The sequence below is a fragment of the Grammomys surdaster genome, unplaced genomic scaffold (assembly GCF_004785775.1).
Source record: "Grammomys surdaster isolate TR1022 unplaced genomic scaffold, NIH_TR_1.0 242, whole genome shotgun sequence".
NCBI classification, from domain to species: Eukaryota; Metazoa; Chordata; class Mammalia; order Rodentia; family Muridae; genus Grammomys; species Grammomys surdaster.
This window is the reverse complement of record NW_021604687.1, coordinates 928,894-950,510: the sequence shown is the minus strand read 5'-3', so window position 1 is coordinate 950,510 and position 21,617 is coordinate 928,894. Positions and strand designations below refer to the sequence as shown.

Here is a 21,617-nt window from a genome sequence, read left to right as displayed (position 1 = left end):
GTTTGATCCTGAGTGTAACAGAATGATGTCCTTAAATGACCTTTGCCCTGAGGTTCGTGGAGACTCACCAAATTACAAGCAGTATTCCCAGACAGCTCCACTATACCCTGATATTACGTCATTGCCTTTGCCCTGTCATTGCCCTGTCTTCCAAATCTCTTGAGCAATATACCATAAAATTTAGAAATTAAGTGTTGATATAGAATACATGATGTGAATGGACCCACATACCTCAGAGATGATGGGAGACAAGAAATATTGATGCCTTCATGCAATATGGCCTGAGTCATCCATTGGTGACCTGAGAAGCATTATAGGGGGACAAGTTGACACTTTGAGTATTCCCATTTCATGTAACCAATTAGAGTCTTCTGTTACTAGTTGTAACTAGTGCTTACATGTGGCTTTGACTTTTCAGAATGGACTTCGATGATGAAGATGGTGAAGGTCCCAGTAAATTTTCAAGGTGAGTTTATTTTACCTTTCAGCAGTCACCTGACTGGTATGCACAGATACTTAGTGCTTCTTGCCATTGAGTAAGCCATTGCCTGATCTCTGACCCTCTTGTGTATGTCTTGTTTAATGAGAGCATTTGACTTAGTAGCAGACAGCTTTTAGTAATCATGATGTGTCCCAAGCCTGACTTTGTGGTACATACTTGAATCTCAGCACTTGGAAGTATGAGGCAGAAAGATGACAAGTTCAAAACAAGCCTGAACTATAGAGCAAGATTCTGTCTCAAACACCCATAGCAAATGGGGGGGGGTAAGTAATTAATTCTTAATCCTGTTTGCTTTTAAGTTAAACAGTGACTGCTAACTTTAATGGACTCCCTTAAAAAACAAAAGCAAAACCCTAGGGTTCAAGTATAGAGAAAATTATCAACATGAATCTTTTTTTTTCTACTATGGAAAATAAGAAGAAATGCACTGAATATGGAGCCTGTTTGGGGTTAGTTTCCAGATCCTGACAATCAAGCCACTAACTTGTAACAGCATCTTTGGCTGGCTCTGGGGCACTGGCCTGGGTGCACCAAACCTTAAAGAAGGCTCTTGGGTCACCAGTGCTGGTGGTCTAACATAGAACCATGGCTTCTGATTCTTCTAGTTTTTTTTTTTTTTCTGTTTGAGGGATTATGGGACATGTGGATGTGTGCTGAAAGAAAGCATCATTCCTCCATTCTTAGCATACTTTTCATCTGTACCGTCTTTTTACAGCAGGGCTTGCCTTGATGCCCCGGTCCCTGAGAACTCCTTCTTGGTTATCCTTGATCTTAGAAACTTGCTTTGGGTGATAGCTGCTTGCCTACTGTATTCGTACTCCATTTAGACTGACAGTTCTGGATGTTTGAAACAATTTTAAGAAGTATGATGTCCACACTGCACATTAGGCTGTCTGTCTACGTTTCTGCATGCAGGTCTTTTTGGTTCTTTGTGATCATAGCCAAAATGATAGCTGTGAATTAAGCAGTGTTCTCTACAAATGCAGGATGAATAAATGTCTTGTTCATGCCCAAGGATTCCTAGCCTTCAAGTCCATAGTAAATGTTTCCTCATCCCATAAACTTTTCCCCCTGAGACCAGGCTCATCCATTTCCCAGCCTCATCCTCATCTGAAGCATGAGAGATGAGGTAAGAACACATTTTAACACATTAATGACCTCGGAATTTCCTATCAAAACAAGATGTGAGCTTCGACAATTGATTATCATTGATTATCAACAACTATCTCTTCCTATGCAGATATGACCCATCTTGGATGTCTAGGTTTCTAGTAGCAAGGAATGCTCTGTTCCTGAAAAGGAGCCAGTCTCAGAAATGGGTCTCCCCCCTCCCCGCCTTTCTCTTCTCTCCACCAGAGCTTTTCCACACAGCCTCTCTATTGAAAGAAGAATGACATTGAATCCTCTGTGCCAAAGTTCTCTATGAGATACGTACCATAGCATGTTAACCTCAGGAAATGGTGATGCTGGGTCTTGGAGCATAAAGCAAAGCATGGAGTGACATTTGCTTGACATTGCAGGTCAATGTCAGTGATAAAACAATAGTCAAGATACACAGAGTTCATTGCCTTGGGAGGCAATTGCACTGTGAGGAGGCAGTGACCCCAACCCTGTGTAACACTCTGAGCCTGCTAGTGAGCCGCATGTTATACAGTCAAGTTCAAACCTTTGCTTCTATCAACCACATCCTTTCCTCTGTGCCTTAAAAATAAGAGAGAGATGGAATGTGCCTTCAACATGTGCTGTTACTTACAGAGCTGAGTTCATGGGACCCCAGAGGCACTGACTTCATTATAATAGGGTATTTGAAATAATCCATGGCTGAGGAACCCGTGACACATCTGAGTTGTTCAGAGCTGGGGAGACAACCAAGTACACTCCCTACCTTCCACTTAACCATTCAGGGTCTCCTGCCAGCCTTGGTAAGGTACACTCTAAAGTCTCTCCCATTTCCTGCTCCCATGCCTACTGTCAGTCCACAATAGTTCCATCCGGCAAGGCCCTGGAGAATGTGAAGACTGTGATGCAAGCCAGTCCCGTCCTTATTGGTTGATTTGAATCTGAGCAGATGCAGCACCATGATCTCTGTCCCCTGATCTGAATCTAGTGATCATTCCCAGCTTTTCTCAAGGATAGTCCTGGATCCATATGTTCTGCTTCACGTAATACTTCATACCTTGACCTTGGATTTGGGAACTACGGTCCAAGTCATAGCAGCTGACTCATGCTTCTTGCATTATGGCCCCACTGAAGCAGACCTCAAGTGGAACACGGGGTAGATAGGAAGCTGTATTGTGCTGCCTGATCTCGTGTGGAGACTGTTAGGGAGCTGGGTGTCAATGTGGGATAGTGACAAAGAACCCTCGGGGTAGCAGCAGTGGGTGACATGAGCTTCAAAAGAAGGGGTCTCTTTGCTCAAGAGGTTCAGGAATGGAAATACAAAGCCTGGCTTCCTTTCCCTGCATGGCCTAAGGAAGAAGACTTCACTTGCTGGCACTGGGCTTGACTTCTGTTCCCTCTTGAATTTCATTATTAACTCACTGGCACTAACAACACACAGGGAGGAGCCTCTATGTCTCTAGAAGACTCTGACCACACAACAGAACAAAACACAAACTCCCTAATGGACACCACAACCTAATGGCATCCATCCTCCAAAGGGTCAACATCCTGACAGTACATCCAATCTATGCCTGCGCTCAAAGTGAGGCCCAAGCATCTCATAATGCTGGGCAGCCCAAGGTGACTTCCCACTTTAATGTCCTAGTATGTTCCTGTATTACAGATGACATCAGTTACCACCAGTGGAAAGTGGTATTTCAAGTATTGTTTCAGAATGTGTGCAGTCCCAAGCTATCTTCAAACGTCAGAGTTACACATCAGACTCTCCATATACCTTATTCTCGCAGGATGAGATCTAGATCAGACCCCTTGCCCATGTGTCAAGTGAAGCAATAAGAGGCACTCAGGCTTAGTGCATGACTTCATGGCTCCTCTCGCTCAGTCCTGCCTTCAGTGTCTTAGGTTCTGGGGCTCTTGCATGTATACACTGAGACTTCTGTTTAGGGAGCCCTCATCATCACCTATTTTCATACCCTCCTGTATTACCTTAGCCTTTAGGTCACAGCGGAATGGCACCATGATTGTCCCAGCACCTCCTGGAGGTCATGAGAAAAGTTTTTGAAGTGTCATCATCTCATAAGTGTAAATCAAGATGGATGACACCCCCACTGCTCTATAAACTCACACGGCTAGCTGCACCTCCTTCTTTGCCCTTGATTTCCCCAGTTGTCCCTCCCCCCAACCCCCGGGGAAAAGGTCTAGTTCTTCTTAATCCAGCAGAGTTGTCATTTCCTCCTGCATCCCAGATGTCCTTGCTGCAAAGTCCTGACCTTGCTCTCACATATGCAGAGGGAGATTTCCTTACGGATGCTGCCTGGCTCCCAGCAATTATGGGTGCCCATAGACACCATATTCACAGCCTAACAGATAGAGCTGATTGTCCCCTCCCCTGGGGAAGAAGATGAACTTGGCCTAGTCAATAGGTCTTAAGGATGTGCCTTTCTCTTTTCACAAGATGGCGTTCCCTTACTTCTGTATCCTTGAGGGCTTCGAAATGAAATCATACACATCAGTGCATACCATTTGCGTCTCCGATCTTGTTGCCAGGCAACTCACAGTTCTCAGCTCTTTGAACATGCTGCTAGTAGCTCAGGCTTATTTCATAAAAAATCTTAAGATTATTGTATCACTTCCTGCACTGGTCAGCAAGTGTGATTTCCAGCTTTTAGATATTGCTGTAATTGTTTTCTTCCTTTACCTCAGTCCACACATTGAATTTATCTATGGCTCCATCAGAGAACCTCACAAAGACCCCTCCCAATGTTAGGAAACTTAGTCCATAGCAATATGGCATTGTTGGTTACCACAGACACTATCTGAATGCTTTAAACTTGCCTCTGTAGATTTGGGGTCACTACTGAAGGACTTCAGTGGATCACACTTGCATTTAGAGAACTGCCAGTCTGTCAACAATAGAAGGTCTGAGATGGAGGAAAAGGAAGATGAGAGGAGGCTTAGCCACATGGTGCAGGTGGCCATGGGCATGAAGAAGGGAGAAAAGTCAAGAGGTTTTTTTCCAAGAGTTTGGCAGTCAGAAGTTTGTGGTAAAGGAGCTGTTCAGCATGTGCTGGGCTAGAGATAAGCCAGAGCAGACATTGTGTTCTTATGATTCAGGGGAGTGCTGAGTGGCAAAATCTGGGCTGGGAAGAGGGAGGAAGGGGACCCAGGGAGAAGTATGTGGGGCTGCTGGGACATCCCAAGGTCAGAGTGAGACTCCAGATGGGACGGGCAGGTTCTCCTTCGGGTGACTGTTTCACATGATCCCACAGGAACGTGCAGGGAGGTGTGGAGAGAGCTCTGGGTCCTGCCTGAATCATCTCCTGCTCAGAAATGCCTGAGCTTCTTGTCTGACTTCTCCTTACACCGTCAGCCCATGCACTCAGAGAATCACCTTCTCTGAGTGGCCCCAGGAAGTGTGAGCTGGTGGTGGAGTTACACACCTCTGGGAACTCTCCCTGCTTTGGGCCTCCTGGACAAATGTCCAGCTGAAGAACGTGGTCTGCACCGTATGACCAACTTTGTGGTTGTGGAGGGTGAGGAAAGGGACTCTGGTATCTCCATGGCAAGACTCTTTCCTGCCTGTGCTCAAGAGCTAGCAGTCATCTGTCCAAATTCCCGCTTGCATTACTTTCCCTAGCTTGTAGATGCCCCACAGCATCCTCTTCCTGTCTGGTTGACCCTTTCTCCCCATACTCAGGAAGCTCCATCCACGTCTGCCTGGAGGAGATAGACTTCCCTCACCCTGGGGAGTCTTTCCTGTGTATAAGAACATTTCTGCTTCACTGGCATCTTTCCAGTTAATCACCTGTGGGTGGAGATGGCCTCAGGAATCAGCTTGCTGGTCTTAGCCTATCTTCCTCCCCTCTCCTACATGGCTCATCTACCTCTGAACCTCTCTAACAGATGGTGATGTCAGCCACAACATCAGGGCCCTTTGTCCCACTAGATTTCTCACTGCGGTCTGGCCTGCTCCCCAGCTTTGCAGGTTCCTCAGTTTCCTCTTGCACCAGGTCTGCCCTTCCTACAGGGATGTCTCTTCCTCGCTCAATGCTTCTTCCCAATCTTAGACTTCCTTTGACCCTCTTCCCAGAGCACACCTCCCTTTTCTGCTGCCACACAGGTCTAACTCTGCCCACTGTGCTTAACCCTTTCTAGTCCCTCCTCTTCTCTGTCTTTTCCTCACCTGCTTTTTACCTTCTAAGGCCTTTCTGAGCATGTCATTGGATCCCACTGCTGTGCACAGTGGATGCTTACATCCCTACTTAATGCCCCTGCTGCTTGAAGACTATGTCAGGCTTCCTTGTTTTCTCTGCCATTCTCTACCCATTGTGGGGCTTGCTCAGGACTCCTTGAATGGAAACTATGCTCCAGAAGGCTCACACCAGTTCACCACAGGGACTGCTGTTTCTACAGAGGGTCTCTCAGCACACACAGCGTGCATACTGTCACACCTTTGGGCCTGATTGTCATATTGTCCCACTTCCTGGAGTGTAAGGCTGATGAATGCATGCAGTGTGCAGTGCAGCCTTGCCTGGGGATCTTCTTTTCTTATTGTTAGTGTCACTTTCCTTCTCAAAGAAACCAGAAAGCCCTCCATCCTGCAGCAGCAGCAGCAGCAACATGGGGTGTGTTTTTAGACACTGTTTCCTCCCAGGGAACAGCAAGTATGTTGGATGAGGTTGGCTGTTACTATCTTTTGAGCCTAAAGGTAGTAAATAATTTGAGGCAAAAATATTCTCCCAGTCCCTCTGTTGGTTTTCCATTTTAAGGATCTCAGGGATGGAATTGGGTAATTCCTTGAAGTATTTTTTTTAATTGGTTATTTGTTAATAAGCCAGGATCACACCTGTTCTGTTACTATGCTGCAGGAAATACACTGGGTGTAGAAGAAAGGCAGGTTCACAACTTTATATAAAGTGAATCTGCGTCATCAATGGTCTCCTTCGTGACACAGAGAGTAGTAAGGCTCTCGATGTGTTAGATACTGCCAGCGCATTGTCAGCTGAGAGTATTGCTAAAGACAAAGGCATTTGATACAGCCCTGGGCAAGCATCTCAGCCTGGCTTGGGTGGCCTTTAGCCAGATTAGAACACTCACATCAGTTTGTGGCTAGCTAAGCATCCAACATATCCCTACTTTATAGTGATGTGTTGAGGATTCGTAAGATATCTTGAGTGCTGTATTGAAGGTAAAAGTAGCATGGCTGTGTGGGTATTCATCATTCCTGGGTGCTTTATGTATTTTGAGGTACGGTGATAATTCACTGAATGGATTATCATCATCAAAGAATTGAAGGAGCATAAGTTGAAGGCTGTCTTATAGTGAGTGCGTCATTTCATAAGGGAAATAAACCACATGGATAAGCAGTCAGGGGCTACATTTGTAAATGTGTGTCCACACATTCATGTTTAAGATCATGCTTGTACACGGAAAGCCTGCTAGAAAGTTTTAATCTTCCATGCTCCCTGGTTTTAATTTTTCACATCCCAGAAAAGTCCATAGGTATGTGTGTAATTTAGGAAGGGCAGTACATATTTAGAGAAGGAGGCCACAGAGGTCCATGCTCCCCACACATAAACATGAGCTTACAGATGTGTCAGGGCCTCAATCTACAATTACCCAAAGCACTGAGCTATTATGAGTTAGGCCCAGGAATTTGGCTATCTGATGTTAACAGCGTGTTATTTTATCCCAATGTCTGCTGACCGACCCCTGGTCTGATCCTTCTCTTTTTCCCTCCCCCTGACCTCTTGCTTTCTGGGAAGAGAGAACCACAGTGAGATTGAGCGGCGCAGGCGGAACAAGATGACTCAGTATATTACGGAACTCTCCGACATGGTTCCCACCTGCAGTGCACTGGCCAGGAAGCCAGACAAGCTCACCATCCTGCGCATGGCAGTCTCACACATGAAGTCCATGAGGGGCACCGGCAACAAATCCACTGATGGCGCATACAAGCCTTCCTTCCTCACTGAACAGGTACCCCAGTCTTACTCTTCTGAGGCTGTGGCCAGTGAAAATTGGAGAGATCCTGAAGGTCACAAGCCTGAGATAAATTATGTAGGAACATGGAGTTGGGGAAGGGGTGAATTTGACTTCCATTCTTTAGCACAAGTACTCTTCAAGAGTGGCAGGTTTGTCTATTTTCTGCTCTTTTAGCTTCCGTAAACCTCCCGGAAGAGGAGTAGTTTAGAACACAATGTGGTGACCATCCTGCTGGAGGAAGATGGCAGGGATACCATAATCCTTATGTAAAAGGGTAGCAAGATAGCCATGCCATCAGAGTCACAACAGCAGTGGCAGTGTTGTCTACAGACAGGTCATCACAACCAGCACTGTTAGGGACTCATGGTCCTGGTCCAAGTCACATCTTTCTGTGCTGTTCATTTACATTAGGTGACAAGTCACTGCTCTTCATCACTGACAGATGGAGAAATCAAAGCTTAGAGAATTTCCCAGGGTCAGTTGCTTAGAGAGAGAACCGGAGACTGGTGTACTGGGCTTCCCTAAAGCCGTGTTTTTACACCCATGCTAACTGGGGAGAAGAAAAGCATGAGATAGCAAGACATCATTGGTAAATGGGTTGACATGAGCCCAGAGACTTGTCTTCTGAATCCTTGTCTTTCACTAGGTGATCACAGTGAGCATCAGCTGGTACTTAAGGCTTTAGTTGACTTGTCTAAATAAAGCTTTGGCTTTCTGGTTTACAAGGCTTTCCTAAGATAAATGTGCTGATGGTAAGAGGTAGTGGAAAGAGGTAAAATTACAGAGTTATCAGAGGTGTTAATTTGAAAGTACCAAGTATCCCATGTGTAGAATCTTGAGTAATGGAGTGTTTAACAAGACAGAATGTGAGGCCAAAATGAAATTGAGACGAAGGAACTAGGTTGTACCAGGGGCTGTGCTCAGGACAGAGGCTGTGAGCGAATCACAGACTGAACACAGAAGACCTCAGCATAGAGACTTTTAAGAGTCACAGTGTGTGCAGAGGGAGAGTGGAGAAGGCATGTGGGGTCGTTAGCTGTGCAGTGCAGAGCATCTGTCCATGTTGTGACAGCAGGTGTAGAACAACAGGGAACATAAGCCAACACCATTGTCCTCTGTCCTTCACAGGTGTTTTGTCAAGTGCCATACCTACTCTTATCCCTTTTAAATCCTCCCAGGGGTCACTTGATCCCTCATGCTGAGGGTTTCAGGAAGAAGATAGCAGCCATGTTTGCTCTTAGATAAGGGACTTGGTGGCCCAGGTATGACCTTCTACCATCATTCCCATCTCTATATAAATGAGAAGAATCTAAGCCCCCAGCTCTGTGAATGTTGAGGAAGGCATGCCTGTGTAGACCGCTTAGCATGGGGATGTTTCTATAATGAAGATGAATGGTGAGGCATGACCTGCTTGGAATTTAAGTGCTACTAGCACTACGGTTAGTACTATAAATGTTTTCCCTGAATTTATTCCATCCTTACAAAACGACTCTAGGCGACTACAGGAGGATTGCAGAGAGAAGGTAACTACACACTCATGTGCCCTATCCATGCTCCTCTCTTGGTCACATGTACATTTATAGAGCCCTACTCTGTGGCAAACCCTTACTTAGTCCTGCACACCAGAAGCTCATTTAACTCTCAAAACTTTCACTGAAAGCAAGCTTTCTGAAATATCAGAAGCCAAAGCCATTAGACACCATGCCAGAGTTGTAAAGCTAAGAGGAAGGGCATGGATGAGGTCTTTTTTACTCCCAAACCCACACTGATTCACTGGAGAAATGAGGAAAGGCCAGTTATGAACAACGTGCTCTCAGATGATGAACCTCAGGAGAGAGGATGGGAAGAGATGAGTGGAGGCAACTCTGTTCCGTTAGACCTTCGTAAACTGGGTAAAAACACATGCATAGACAAAGCCACACAGCCTCCTCCAGTGACATAGAATCCTCTCCTTCCCCATATATCTTACCCCATTTTTTACAGGATCTTCCTGTTGGGAAGATTTTTCCTGAAACTGAGAATGAAAATGCTGATGTTCTTAGAGCCACAGACACATCTGAGAGACACAGGAAGCAGAAGTGCACATGGGAAATCCACAGAGCAAACATTTTGGTTGAAAGAATGCTTGTGCTATCTGCATCCACCCTGGTTTCCCAGGCTGAATGTGTTTGAATTACTTTCCAGTCAGTGCCTGCATACAACCACAAAGTTCCTAGGCTGTGTCCCCAAAAGAACAAGGTCTTCTAGGAGCTTGAGCACCAGGACATCACTGACCAGAGGCTCTGGATTCTATCCTTTGTTTCCTCTCAGGTACCCCTGCCTGTTGTATGGTAACCATTCCATGAGGGATTGCATTTGAACATTTGAGTCTTGGATGGGGGAATGGTTGCTTACTGCTGACCTCAGAGGATGATTTTGTTCTTTGGGGCCTGGACAGAGTATGAGGAGGTTGGAGTGGTAGGCACAGACTCTGGCATTTGTAGAAGAGTTAACTTCACACCTCCTGCAAGCCAGGAGTCCAGGTATTTTATTTAGCTTGATGAGAAAGGGTACAGATTACCACTGAGTGGAATTTAGGCATGGATACCTCTGTATAAAAGTTGCCTCAATTGTGACCCCCTGGGGTGACAGCAGGGCTTCCTGCTGGTCATCTATCAATCCAAAACACGTATGTGCCTTTAATGAGCATCATATCTCTGGTAAGCCTGATAAGAAGAGGCCAGTACACAGCCTCTTCTCAGTGTTAAGTGATGTAGCTAGTTCGTTGTTCCCTGCTGCTTCCTGTGCTGTCTTGGCTGAGATGATGGTGACAGCTTTCAGAGTTTTGGAGCCCCAACAGGCATGTAAAGTAAGGGGATAAGATACCAGAATTGAGCTGTCACATACTAGAACAAGAGGAACAAGAGTGCAATGTCCCCACACTAAGGAAGACTCTCTCTTGTCTCTTTCCACTCTCCTTCCTTCCTACTGTCTATGACCTTTCCTGCAGTGCACAGGGTGCTGAGCCCTTCTGCAGTGTCATGACTGCAGTTTCAGTACATGATGGAAGTACCTCAGGAAACTGGCAACTCAGCAACTCCAGATTATCATTACCTGCTCTCTCATCTTTCTATGTTGGAAATACCCCTGTTCACTCTCTCCAAGAAAAGACAGCATATTTTATGGATGGTGCAAGTTTTGTTCATTTTTCTAAAAATAAGTTAAACAGGTGAAACGACATTCAGCAACACAACCACTTGTACCATGAACAGCTACATATGGAGAGTTGAGGTTGCTAATTAAAAGAAGATAAATTATCTAGATCCCTTAGTACACTTGCTGACCATGGCCTTTCCTCCCCAGGAACTGAAGCATCTCATCCTTGAAGCCGCTGATGGATTTCTGTTTGTGGTGGCGGCCGAGACAGGGAGAGTAATCTACGTGTCTGATTCTGTGACTCCTGTCCTGAACCAGCCACAGTCAGAGTGGTTTGGGAGCACACTCTATGAGCAGGTGCACCCTGATGATGTGGAGAAACTGAGAGAACAGCTGTGCACTTCAGAAAACTCCATGACGGGTCAGTATAGCTTTCTTTGTGTAGCCATTTGTGCTTAAAAATTGTTCTTTTGGTGGTGGTGGTGGTGCATACATTTAAAACCAGCACTGCCGAGACAGAGGCAGGCCAGCCTGGTCAACAGAGTGAGTTCTAGGACAGACAGGGCTACACAGAGAAACCCTGTTTCAAAAAAAATGATCTTCCAGTAAACACATTTGGAAGCTAGAAGTCATAAAATATCCTAAAGGTGAGGTGATATATTTTATTTAGTTGTGTACGCCTTCATTCACAGTATCTTAAATTTTTAGTATGTCACTTTTATTCTAAATTTTACCTGTAATTAGTGCATGTGGCCAGCAGGAGGTGCTCTTGCCACATTAGTGAGACCTATATGTTCTCTATCACTTATCCATCACTTACAAACCAGGCCTAAAATACAGCTCCTTATTGAAATATTTAAATAAGTCACTCCTTCCATAACAATAGACACTTTCTTCAAAAATCACTTCTCTGTTCAAAAATATGCAATAAATCTGCAGAATTCAGTGGGGAAATCGGTCAGAAGTGAAACACTCCATAGCAGATAAGAGTAAAAGTAGCAACTTACCGAAAGTGCCAGCATGGCTTTAGGTGACAAATGGAAATTCATAAGTATTATTAAGCATGGTTCTTGGCCTGGAAAAGGGCAAGTTTGGTTGAGGAAACAGGTCTCAGAAGGTGTTATCACCTATGTGTTCTCATGAAATGCTACCAGGACAGTCATGTGAAGTCAGTTGGAGAGTTCTAACACCAAATGTAGATAGTCATGGGTGAGTTGAGATTCCTTTTGATAGTTTTGTAGTTGTCAGGGGTACGTGAGTGTTATGGCTCTCTTTGTGGCTAGGTTCAGCCAGGTGCAGTTTTCTGTGTTCATCTACTATTTCCTATAGCTAAGCAAACACAAAACTCATATTTTTCTCCAATTGCTCCCTAATATATCAGTCAAATCGGAACAAATGTATATTTTCATAACTGAAGTTATAGGTGTTTTCTATAAAAATATTTGCATTCTTCTAGATAACATATATTTGTGATATATATTCCTCCCTGACTGTACTGTGTGCTGCTGTGGTTTTCATATTTATATCTAACACAATGCTAAGTTCTGATGGTTTGCATGTAGTAGCCACTCAGAAGAAGCCTAATGAGGCTTACTTCTCTAGAGACCTCCGTTTCCAGATGCTTCCCTTAAAATCCTGCATGATCTTTTTTCATGCATCCCTATTCTTTTGAAGAATACCAATCATATAACATAGTTTTACCTTAGTTACCTCTTTAAAGGCCCTACTCCAAAAGCAGTCATATTCTGTCATTCTGGGAGTTAAGTCTTCAACCTATGAATTATTGAGGGAGGGTCACAATTCTACCCATAATCAAATCTAGTGGTGTCCAAACTGGCCAAAATGGAGCTGTTTCTGAAGGAGTTGTTTTCTTCAGTGCTAGTCATCTATGAATAGAGATTTAGCATGGGGATAGGACTTGTGTCTCAACCATCTCATCATGCCTGTAAAAGAGGAATGCAAGCTCAGACTCAGGAAGACACTGTTGCACCCTTACTGGGCTGACATTGTAAGGAACACAGAATGTACAGTTCAACACTTGGGAACTGTGAGAAAGAAAGAAGTCAGCCAGGAAGTGTTGGTTTAAAAGCTGAAGTCACCTCCTCTGGAAAGAGCTGTTTCCCCCCTAGACTCTCTGTATTTGGCCACAGGATGTGGCTTCTTCAAACCCATCAGGAGACCCAAATGGCAGGGAAAATGGTGGCCAAAAGCAGTGCAGATTCAAGCCAAGGTACTACTGACTGGCTCTCATCAGAGGCTAGTGGACATTTCTGTGTGAAGTCTTCATGTATCTGACTGAGTAGAAATGGCTTTGGAGGGGTTGTGAGCAATAGTCACAATAGCCAGAGCTAGTACAGTGTGGTTGTTCTCTCAGTGAGCTGTGGACAGTTAGATCTCAGAGCTCTCTGGCTAGCCTGGCTCCTTTTGAAAAGAAGATGGGATTGCAGATGTTGATCTTGATCCTTAGGGTGTGAGAGAGCCTAGGGTTCTTTTTAGAGTCACATAGTGAAATGAACTCTCCTAGGATACACACAAGACTATTGAGCTGGGAGCCATAGCTTGAAAGAGCTCCTTACAGCAGGGCTGCGTGTTGACAGGCATGAGACTCACTGGTGCCCAGGATGGACTGGAGGTCGATTATCGAGCATCCAAAGTGTACATTTAATATAAAATTTTTCATTTAAAAGTCTTAAGGGTTACTTGGTGCCTTTGATTATTGGACAAGGGTCCAATAATTCTTCTGTCTCTGAACCTCTGTGATCTGAGGTCAGAAATAAGTAAATGTGGACTGCTTGGGGGAGTTATGGTGACAGATGCAAGGTCAGGGAACTAGGGAAGGCCTGCTGGGATAGAAGTGTCTTAAGGAGAATGGCCAAACTCCTCCCTTAAAGGAGACTCCCTTCTCTAAATCTCCTAGGAAGTGGATGTCTCATTCACTGAACCTGCAGCACCGTCTGTACTGAACAGTCTGGGGAGGGAATGCTCTGTGTGTGCAATGAGAGGAGGAACAAAGAGGAGAGCCAGAGCAAGTGTACAGACCGTTCTGTTGGCCCAGGAGCCTAGGAAGCGATATTTGCACAGGGGTATATCTAGAAGAGATTAATGGGGTTCTTTGTTGAGTTAAATCTTTTTGTAGCTAGATAGATGTGACCAAGGGTAGTAAGAAGAGTCTTGGAAGTACCACAGAAGTGTGGATCATTACAGTGGTTTGGTCCTTCTGTGAATGGGTGCTGGACTCTAATGTTATTGAAAGTCAGTGATGGCACCCTCATGAGCCTGGCAACAGCAATGTTAAAAATGGCCACAAAAAGGGAGCTGGGAGACTACAGTTTGCTCTCGTCTTTTCTTGGTGATCTTGGGAAGTTCTTTTCTCCTTTTATCTTTGTTCTTCTCCAAGCACAGGAGAGATTCCTAAGGCTCCTTCCAGCTCTGAATTTATTCTCTTATCTAAGGTTTCCAAATAAGATCTAATCCACTACTTAGAAAATGGGAGGGGGAGAGGGACTAAAGCCTGGAGCAGTAACACGATAGGCCAGCACTGTGTTAAAATGCTGTCACTACTGTTGCAGAAGGCAGCCATGGAGGAAGTAGGAGTGTCTCCAGTAACCTATATCCAGCCACTAGTTACACTAGTTGATGTCTCTGAGTGCAATGTCCACCAACTGGCAGTATATGCTGAATGTGGATGTGTTTTTTCAATAGACCTACTCATAAAATCCAGCCCTGTACTGACTGACTGACAAAAACATGAATGAAGGTTTGCAGGAACCTAACCTTAGATTTTCCTTAGGAGCAGTGCTGCAGCATTTATTCATCTAGTGTCCATAGTAGCTTTATGAAGCACAACTGTATCAAATAATGTGAAATGACCCTGATTCTTTTCCATCTCAGCTTTCCTTTGTTTCTCGTGGTGCTCTCAAGCGACATCACACATTTACATGTAGTTCTAGGCGTGGGGCCTCTAGCTGTGCAGCAACTAACTTGCAGAATGGCTTTCCGCCAAAGTCTCTGTGAATGTTCCATGCTTGCCTTTCTTAGCTCTGTTTAAAGTCCTCCACTCTGTCCTGCCCTGACCCATCCTGAGGGCTAAGGAGACTCAGAGCCAGGCTTCAAGGTCAACCTCTCCATCCAAGGTATTTATACCCACATGACACTCAGAGCCATCAACACTGAAACTAGTAGCAGGATATAGGTTACTGGACACACCACCTACTTCCTTCGCAAGGCCATTGCTGCCTTCTGGAATGGTAGAGACAGCACTCCAGCACAGCACTGGCCTGTCTTGTTACTGCTCCAGGTTTTATCCCTCTCCTCCCATTTCAACGTGACTCTTCAGAGGAAGGAGGGATGCCAAGCAGTAGTGTATAAGGTGATCTTGATGAGGAGAAGGTGTTGTTGAATGAGAAAAATACCTTGTAGTTAAGGGAGCTGCAGAAATAACCATTTTAGATCTCTGAGTGATCTGAGTAGTCACTCTCAGTGGGGAAGGGCTGGAGAGGATGTAGAAAAGCCCAGGGCTTTCCAGGTGGCAACAAGCCCTCTAGTTGTAACTGGATATGCCCAGGCACCAGGTTCAGTAATCAAGCAGGAGGCAGCGGAGACACCACCCAGGAGACAAGGAGGGAACCTATCCTCTCAGTATCGTCTGGTGGTTGAACTCTGGAAAACCTTGATCCTGGTGAGGAGAAACAGAAGGCCCTTTGCCAATGACCCCAGCACCTCCCTGATAGGAATGGCTTCTGTTCTCCAACCAGAGAGGATGTGGGAAAGGTTAATCTGTGGGCATTTTGAGAGGAAGTTCATTTGGGCCGTGTCCCCTGCATTGCCTTCTGTGGTTAGGGATCTGCAGGGTTCTTCTGTATTCAGGTAATTGGATCAGCATTTTGGGTCGGAATAGGGAATAACTTTAAAACAGACTACCTGATGGTAGAAGTGGGTACAAACAAAGAGTAAACTAGTTTACTTACTTAATTACTTACCTTCTTTCACTCATCCCTTCCTTTCTTCCTCTCTTCCACCCTTCCTTTTTCAATGACCACTTGTTCTTTAATTCATGAATACCTGTCTTAGACATCTGTAGACAGGTCAGAGGGGATGCAGCCCACCCTGTGATCATCCTCTCCAACTCCTCATCTCACTCCCAGCTTCTACTTTTGAGTAAACTCCCATTTCCCAACTGTTGCAGCCTGGATTCTTTGTCATAATTTGGGGAGAACCCAAGCTAAGTTGGTCCCCAAGGCTTCATCTGGAAAGCCCCTCTGGATGAGTCATTTAACCCAATCAGCTGTGATTAAGCTTTCCTATCTCCTTTTGAGTTTTGCTGAAATCCAGGGATGCTTTGAATCTTGGATCACAGTATTTGGCCAGGCTCCTGTCCGGGCACAGATAGCTGCTCAGAGAGCCGGCCACCAGGGAACCACTTTCAGCCAGCTGTGTTCACAACCTCTCATCAGGCATTTTCCATGAGAGCTTCAAGATGCCACATACACTTGAGAGTCTCCCGGCCTGTCTGGGAGAGAAGACACTTGTGGGATTTTAGATGCTTGTGCCTTTCATTTTCTCATTCAACCCTAATAGTGAAATATTAATACCTAAAATTAATCCACTTACATTTCTATGGCACTTTTTATGCACTGTAAAGAATAACTACCCACACTGCATACAGATTCAGTCACAGAGTACTGGCAGATATACTCACCCAGGGTTTGGGGAGGGGACCTGTACCGGGTGATGACTCATAGGCACAAAGGAGAGATGAGAACCTAACATTTTCTGGCCTCCTCTGCCTCGTTGCAGCCCTAAGCATAGAGATTGCCTCCAATACCCCTGCAGCACCAGCAATCAGTCCAGCACAGCAGCTCATTCCAGGCAGGTCAGGGTAGCACTGAAGGCTCAGGCACACATGAGAGGTGGATGGTGTCAGAGTTATGGGACTGAAGCGGACAGTCTAGGTGTCTCGTCGCCTTTCCGTGGTCTCCAGCCGTGGTTCTCAGTATGCTTCTCAATCAACTATGTGAGCATCATTTTTAAACCTGCTGGAAACGAGGATCTCAAGTCACCTTGCACCCACTAAATCAGAAACTACAACGCAGCAGTGTGTCTGTCCAGCCACGTGTCAGCCCTTGAGATGCACACTGAACTTTGAGACCTGCCAACTCGTGATGCCATTTTGAGACTTTTTGTCAAATTCCTCAGATTGAGTCTACCTTTATTCTTGACATGTCAGGCTCTTTGACCCCAGTTTAAGTTGTACATCAGGACAGGGAATAGAATACTCTGTGAAGTTTCTAACTAATTTTGGAATTCTATTCACATTTATCTGTACTGGGCAGGTCAATCTTGGTGAAATTTGGCAAGAATGTTTCATGGACCGTCAGCACCTGAATCTTCTAGGAACTTTTTGAAGTGTAGACTCATTAAAGATCTGCTGCCAGATGCTCCAAAGGCCAAGCAGAGAGAGAGTAGACAACACAGGATGAGTGGTCCTGGGAAAATAGCTGGCAGTTGTCATATTTGGTCTCAGCCCACCCAAGGCAGCTGGGCCGCCTTGGTAACACTTCACAAGAGAGAGCAAAGACAGACAGTGTGGAACTGAGCCGTGCACTTGGGTCCTTTAGGGAAAGAATGTAAGGCAGATAATTGGTCCCACAGGGGTTCTGTGAACTATGCAGTCCGCCCTGTGGTATCAGTTCAGGAAAAAGATGGTGTATTTCTAACTGTCAGTCATGAAGGTAACTTCATGAAAACCATATTTTCAGATACATAGTTTATTTTCTTTGGAAAAGCCCGACTTAGTCTTTGGACTAATGCCAGAATCTGAAACCCTAAACATACTCAGCAGTCCATTTCTTGCCATATTAGGTAACACAGAAGAAAAAATAATAATTCTGGATTTTATCTCAACTATTAACACCATTATTAAGTTTCAGTGGTTTGAAAGAGAAATGAAATGTCTTAATGGTTAGAAAAGCATGTTTATTTGAATTAAGCCATTGAAAATTGCCCAGCTGTGTAGTAAACACTCAATCTACAGGGAAAGCACTTGCAGTTTGGCTTTCAGAGGTGCCCAGTAAGTGCACACAAGCATAGAGCTGAGCACTGTAGTGGTTGTTCTGCTTTGCACAGAGACACTCCCACTGGAAACCACAGCTCCCTCCGTCCCAGATGCTTCTTTGGAGCTGGTTCAGTTCTTTCCCGTTAAATATTTACACAACCTGCCTTGTTTTGCTTCGTGAATACATGGCATGCTGATGCCCCGGAACTGTTTGTGTTTTTCTCTCATATTTTATTTTGAAATTGATTTCCTGAATCTGGACAGAGCTCCAGCCTGAGCTGCTGGGTTCATTATCATGGTGGTGTCACAATAGACACGGGAGCCTGAGAAGTGTTTCTGCACATGCTGTATTCTCCAGCAGGGCTGCCTTCTTTGCATGCTGCCAAAAAATCCCCCAAGGTGATCTAGTGTGACTCAAGCATGAGGCCAAACAGGGCTGGAGGAGGAAGAGGCAGGCATGGGAACATGGGGAGGCAGTTAGGGGAGGTGGAGGATCCTGCCCTTGATCACCTGACCCTGGTGACATTTGCAGCCCATGATTTTTTTTTTTACCTTGAGAACTAATTAACTCAGATGGACTCACTTCCTCATCTGTAGATATTGATAACAGTGTACTTCCTAAGGACCAATAGGGATCGTTTCAGAGCTAATCTGTGAGACAGCCATGATGGTTGTGTTTGGAAACTAATATTTCATTCATTTCAGAATAATTGAGAATGGCACTGAACTAACATAGATGGGTGGCTTTCCAAATGTCCCTGCTTGCCCTGTTTCATTACTTTTCTTGTCCCCTAAAAATGTCTTGTCAGCACAGGCTTGGAAGGAGCACGGGGAGAAAAGCTGGACTTGTCATCCTCTCCTAGTTCTGTTCATTCAGCCATCCGTCAAGCACAGGCTCACCAAGTACCAAGACCTTTATCAAGTTACTATGCCAAGGGTTAGGGATATGGTAATGAATTAAACCAAAGTAGCCAGGATTTTGTGGATTTTACAGTTTATGGGGATCAGACACCAGAAAAAAAACCTCATGTTTTGTATACATAGCATGGTAGACCATAGGGTAAGGTCCTCAAGGGCAACGAAAGCCAGTAACACAGTTTTGGACCTATCTAAGTGGGTTGGGGACAGCCATGGAGTGAGAACTGCTTTGTATGTCCAGGAAGCCAAGGATGAACCAGGTAAGATGGCCAGTGGAGAGGAGGCAGTATATATTCCCAGAGCATCATGAGCCCCTACGCCCTAGAGACTCAGGGTTTCAAACCAAAGAGATCCTGTCTCCCTGTTATATGTGAGAATCTCACTGTGACCGTAGCATGGAGGATGGGAGTGGGAAGCCAGATTGGCTGTGTGGGGGAGACAGAGTTCATCTTAGGAGAATACAGAGGCTTCATCTCAGGAAGGTGTGGTAGGTTAGCTCAGGAGATGGAAGTAGTCAACTCATGCAGGTGTGGGAGTTATCCAGGTAAAAGATACGCAGGCTGGAGCTGGGTGATGATGGTTTCCTCTGTTTGCTATAATGAGTCATCATAATCTAAGACAGCTTAAACAACAGGAATTTCTTCTCTCGCAGCTCTAGAAGTCAGAATTCTGAGACTAGTGTGAACTTGATTGGTTCCTTCTGTGGGTTCTGAGTGGAAATCTGTTCTAAGCCTCTTGATCCGTACCTTCTACGTTACTTGGTGTCTCCGTGTCTAATCCCCCTCTTGTCAGAACACCAGCTATGTTGGAGTGACACCTACCTTAATCCAATGTAATTTTTTCTCTATCTAAAAATGCCTTATTTCCAAAGAAGGTACACAATTCTTGGAGGATGTGAATTTGGGGGAGTATAAATCAAATTAAATCCAGGTTTTAAAAAGGGGGAAGTAGAAGGAAGTGGTTACATCCAAGAGAACCTTAGGCATAAAAGTCAATCAGAAGAGTTGACACAATGACTCCAGTTATTTTTGTGTCCAAATGGGAAATGTCTCTTTGTCAACTATTAGCTGACCTGTGTACTCACAGGTAAGTTGTTTCTCCTGGACGTGAGTTTAGTCATAGACAGAGTTGGAAACTCCCCTCGGTGTCCCTGAGCTCTTGTTGAATCTAGTCACAGAACTTAGCTCTCCCTGTGGTGTGTCGTGGTTAGCGCTGGTCCGCTGAACTGACCTAGCTTCTTTGCCTAGATCATCTCAGCTGCAATGTGACCTTCTTGTTGATAAGCATATTCTGTACTGTTACTGTTATAGCTATGAACCATCCTGCTCTATGAGTCAACACTATCAAAATTCCAAGAATGAATCTTCCAGTCCTGGAGGTGGCGTATGACTTACCTTGCCTCAACAACTTGGCATTGTGTCCATCTGGCTGGGAATGGGATATAGATTGAGCCATGCTGCCCAGTCCCTCTGCTTTTCCTTAGTTAATCCCTCTTCATTTCTTCCCAGCCTGACCACCTAACTGACATGGGTTGGCATAAAGAGCAATCAGTATGTTCCGGTGTACACTCATCAGGTCTGCTGGGCTTGGAATCTAGACCCTGTCAGATCCAAGCAGCCAGCCTACCTCTTCAGGATTCTTGCTCATGCTTTCATAGCTGCCTGAGTTCTAAGGCTGGGCTTCTGTCTGTCTTCATTCGCCCTTCTTTTTTCTGACTTTGGTTCACCATCTGATGCATGAGTCCTGGCCAGCTTCCCCCTGCCTTGGATCAAACCTGAAACTTTGCTCTGTCTGCATTGGCAGAAGCAGATTCAGACCCATGTCTATCTGTGCCTAAGGAGACAGAAGAGGGCCTTAGATCCCCTGACACTGGAGTTATACACTGATGTGAGCCACCACATCAGTGCTGGGATTTGAGCTCAGATCCTTGTCCTCTTCGAGAGCAACAAATTTTTTCAACCTCTTAGCCATCTCTCCAGTCCCATCATCTGTATTTTTAAAAGCAACTCTGTGGTTCCAACATGAACCAGAATCTAAGAATTCCCATATCCTGATACAATCTCTGGGAACAACAAAAAAAAATGCAAGGAAAGAGACCACAAATAGAGTACAGTCCAATATACGAGTACCTAGGAGAGAAAATTCAGAAAGATGAAAAGGCTACTTTTGATTTTATTCCACCAATGTTAAAGATGTATAAGATGATGGAAAATCCACAGCATCTGCACTTCAGACACTGCCAGAGTCTCCACTTTTTAACCAAGTATCTTTCATCTTAACCTTGATACTCAAGCAGCGAGTCCACAGACCACCCCCCTACCCCTTCTAGAAAAGGAAACTATGACAAAAAATAGCCTGGGAGTAGTATTGTTTTCAGGAAGATGTAATTATTTCGAGTTGTTTGGAACATTTTGAGAGACACTGAATCATTGCTTCCTGGTGTTATGATTTAGATCTTGGTAAAAAACCTCACGTGATGGTCAGACTTTGTACAGCCTTCAGTTAAAAATAGCTTGATTGCAAAACCCCAACATGCTCAAGAAAATTAAAATAGTTTCCCCCAGCTTCACCAAAGAATGACACACATCTCCCCCTGAAGTGGCATGACCCAAAGCAAATAGTTGAATGGAAATTCACGAATAAGCTCTGTCTTTCCTCTCCACTGCCTTTTCAGTGAATGCTGATTGAAGAAAGCATCTGCATCCAGTTTTCCCTTTATTTTTGTAAATTCTTTGCTTACACCCGAACGAAAAGCCTTCTTTGCCAGTTGCGTGCTTAGGCATTGATCCAATGGAAAGATGCATGGATGGCTTGCAATTTTCCCCTTCGAGTGATGACATAAATTACTCCCCAGTGAGCTATTTACAATGTCGTTCTTTAACCTTGACCCAGTACAAATGT

The 21,617-nt window shown here is 44.8% G+C and overlaps 1 protein-coding gene across 1 annotated transcript in view; it reads left to right on the top strand.

Annotated features, from left to right (window-relative positions):
- Positions 1-21,617, top strand: part of Arnt2 (aryl hydrocarbon receptor nuclear translocator 2) — a 107,844-nt gene that overhangs the window by 5,854 nt on the left and 80,373 nt on the right. Inside the window, exons 2-4 of the mRNA XM_028774701.1 lie at positions 419-466; positions 7,390-7,603; positions 10,952-11,165. Of these exons, the coding sequence (XP_028630534.1) occupies positions 419-466; positions 7,390-7,603; positions 10,952-11,165 (476 nt within the window). The remainder of the gene's footprint in view (positions 1-418; positions 467-7,389; positions 7,604-10,951; positions 11,166-21,617) is intronic.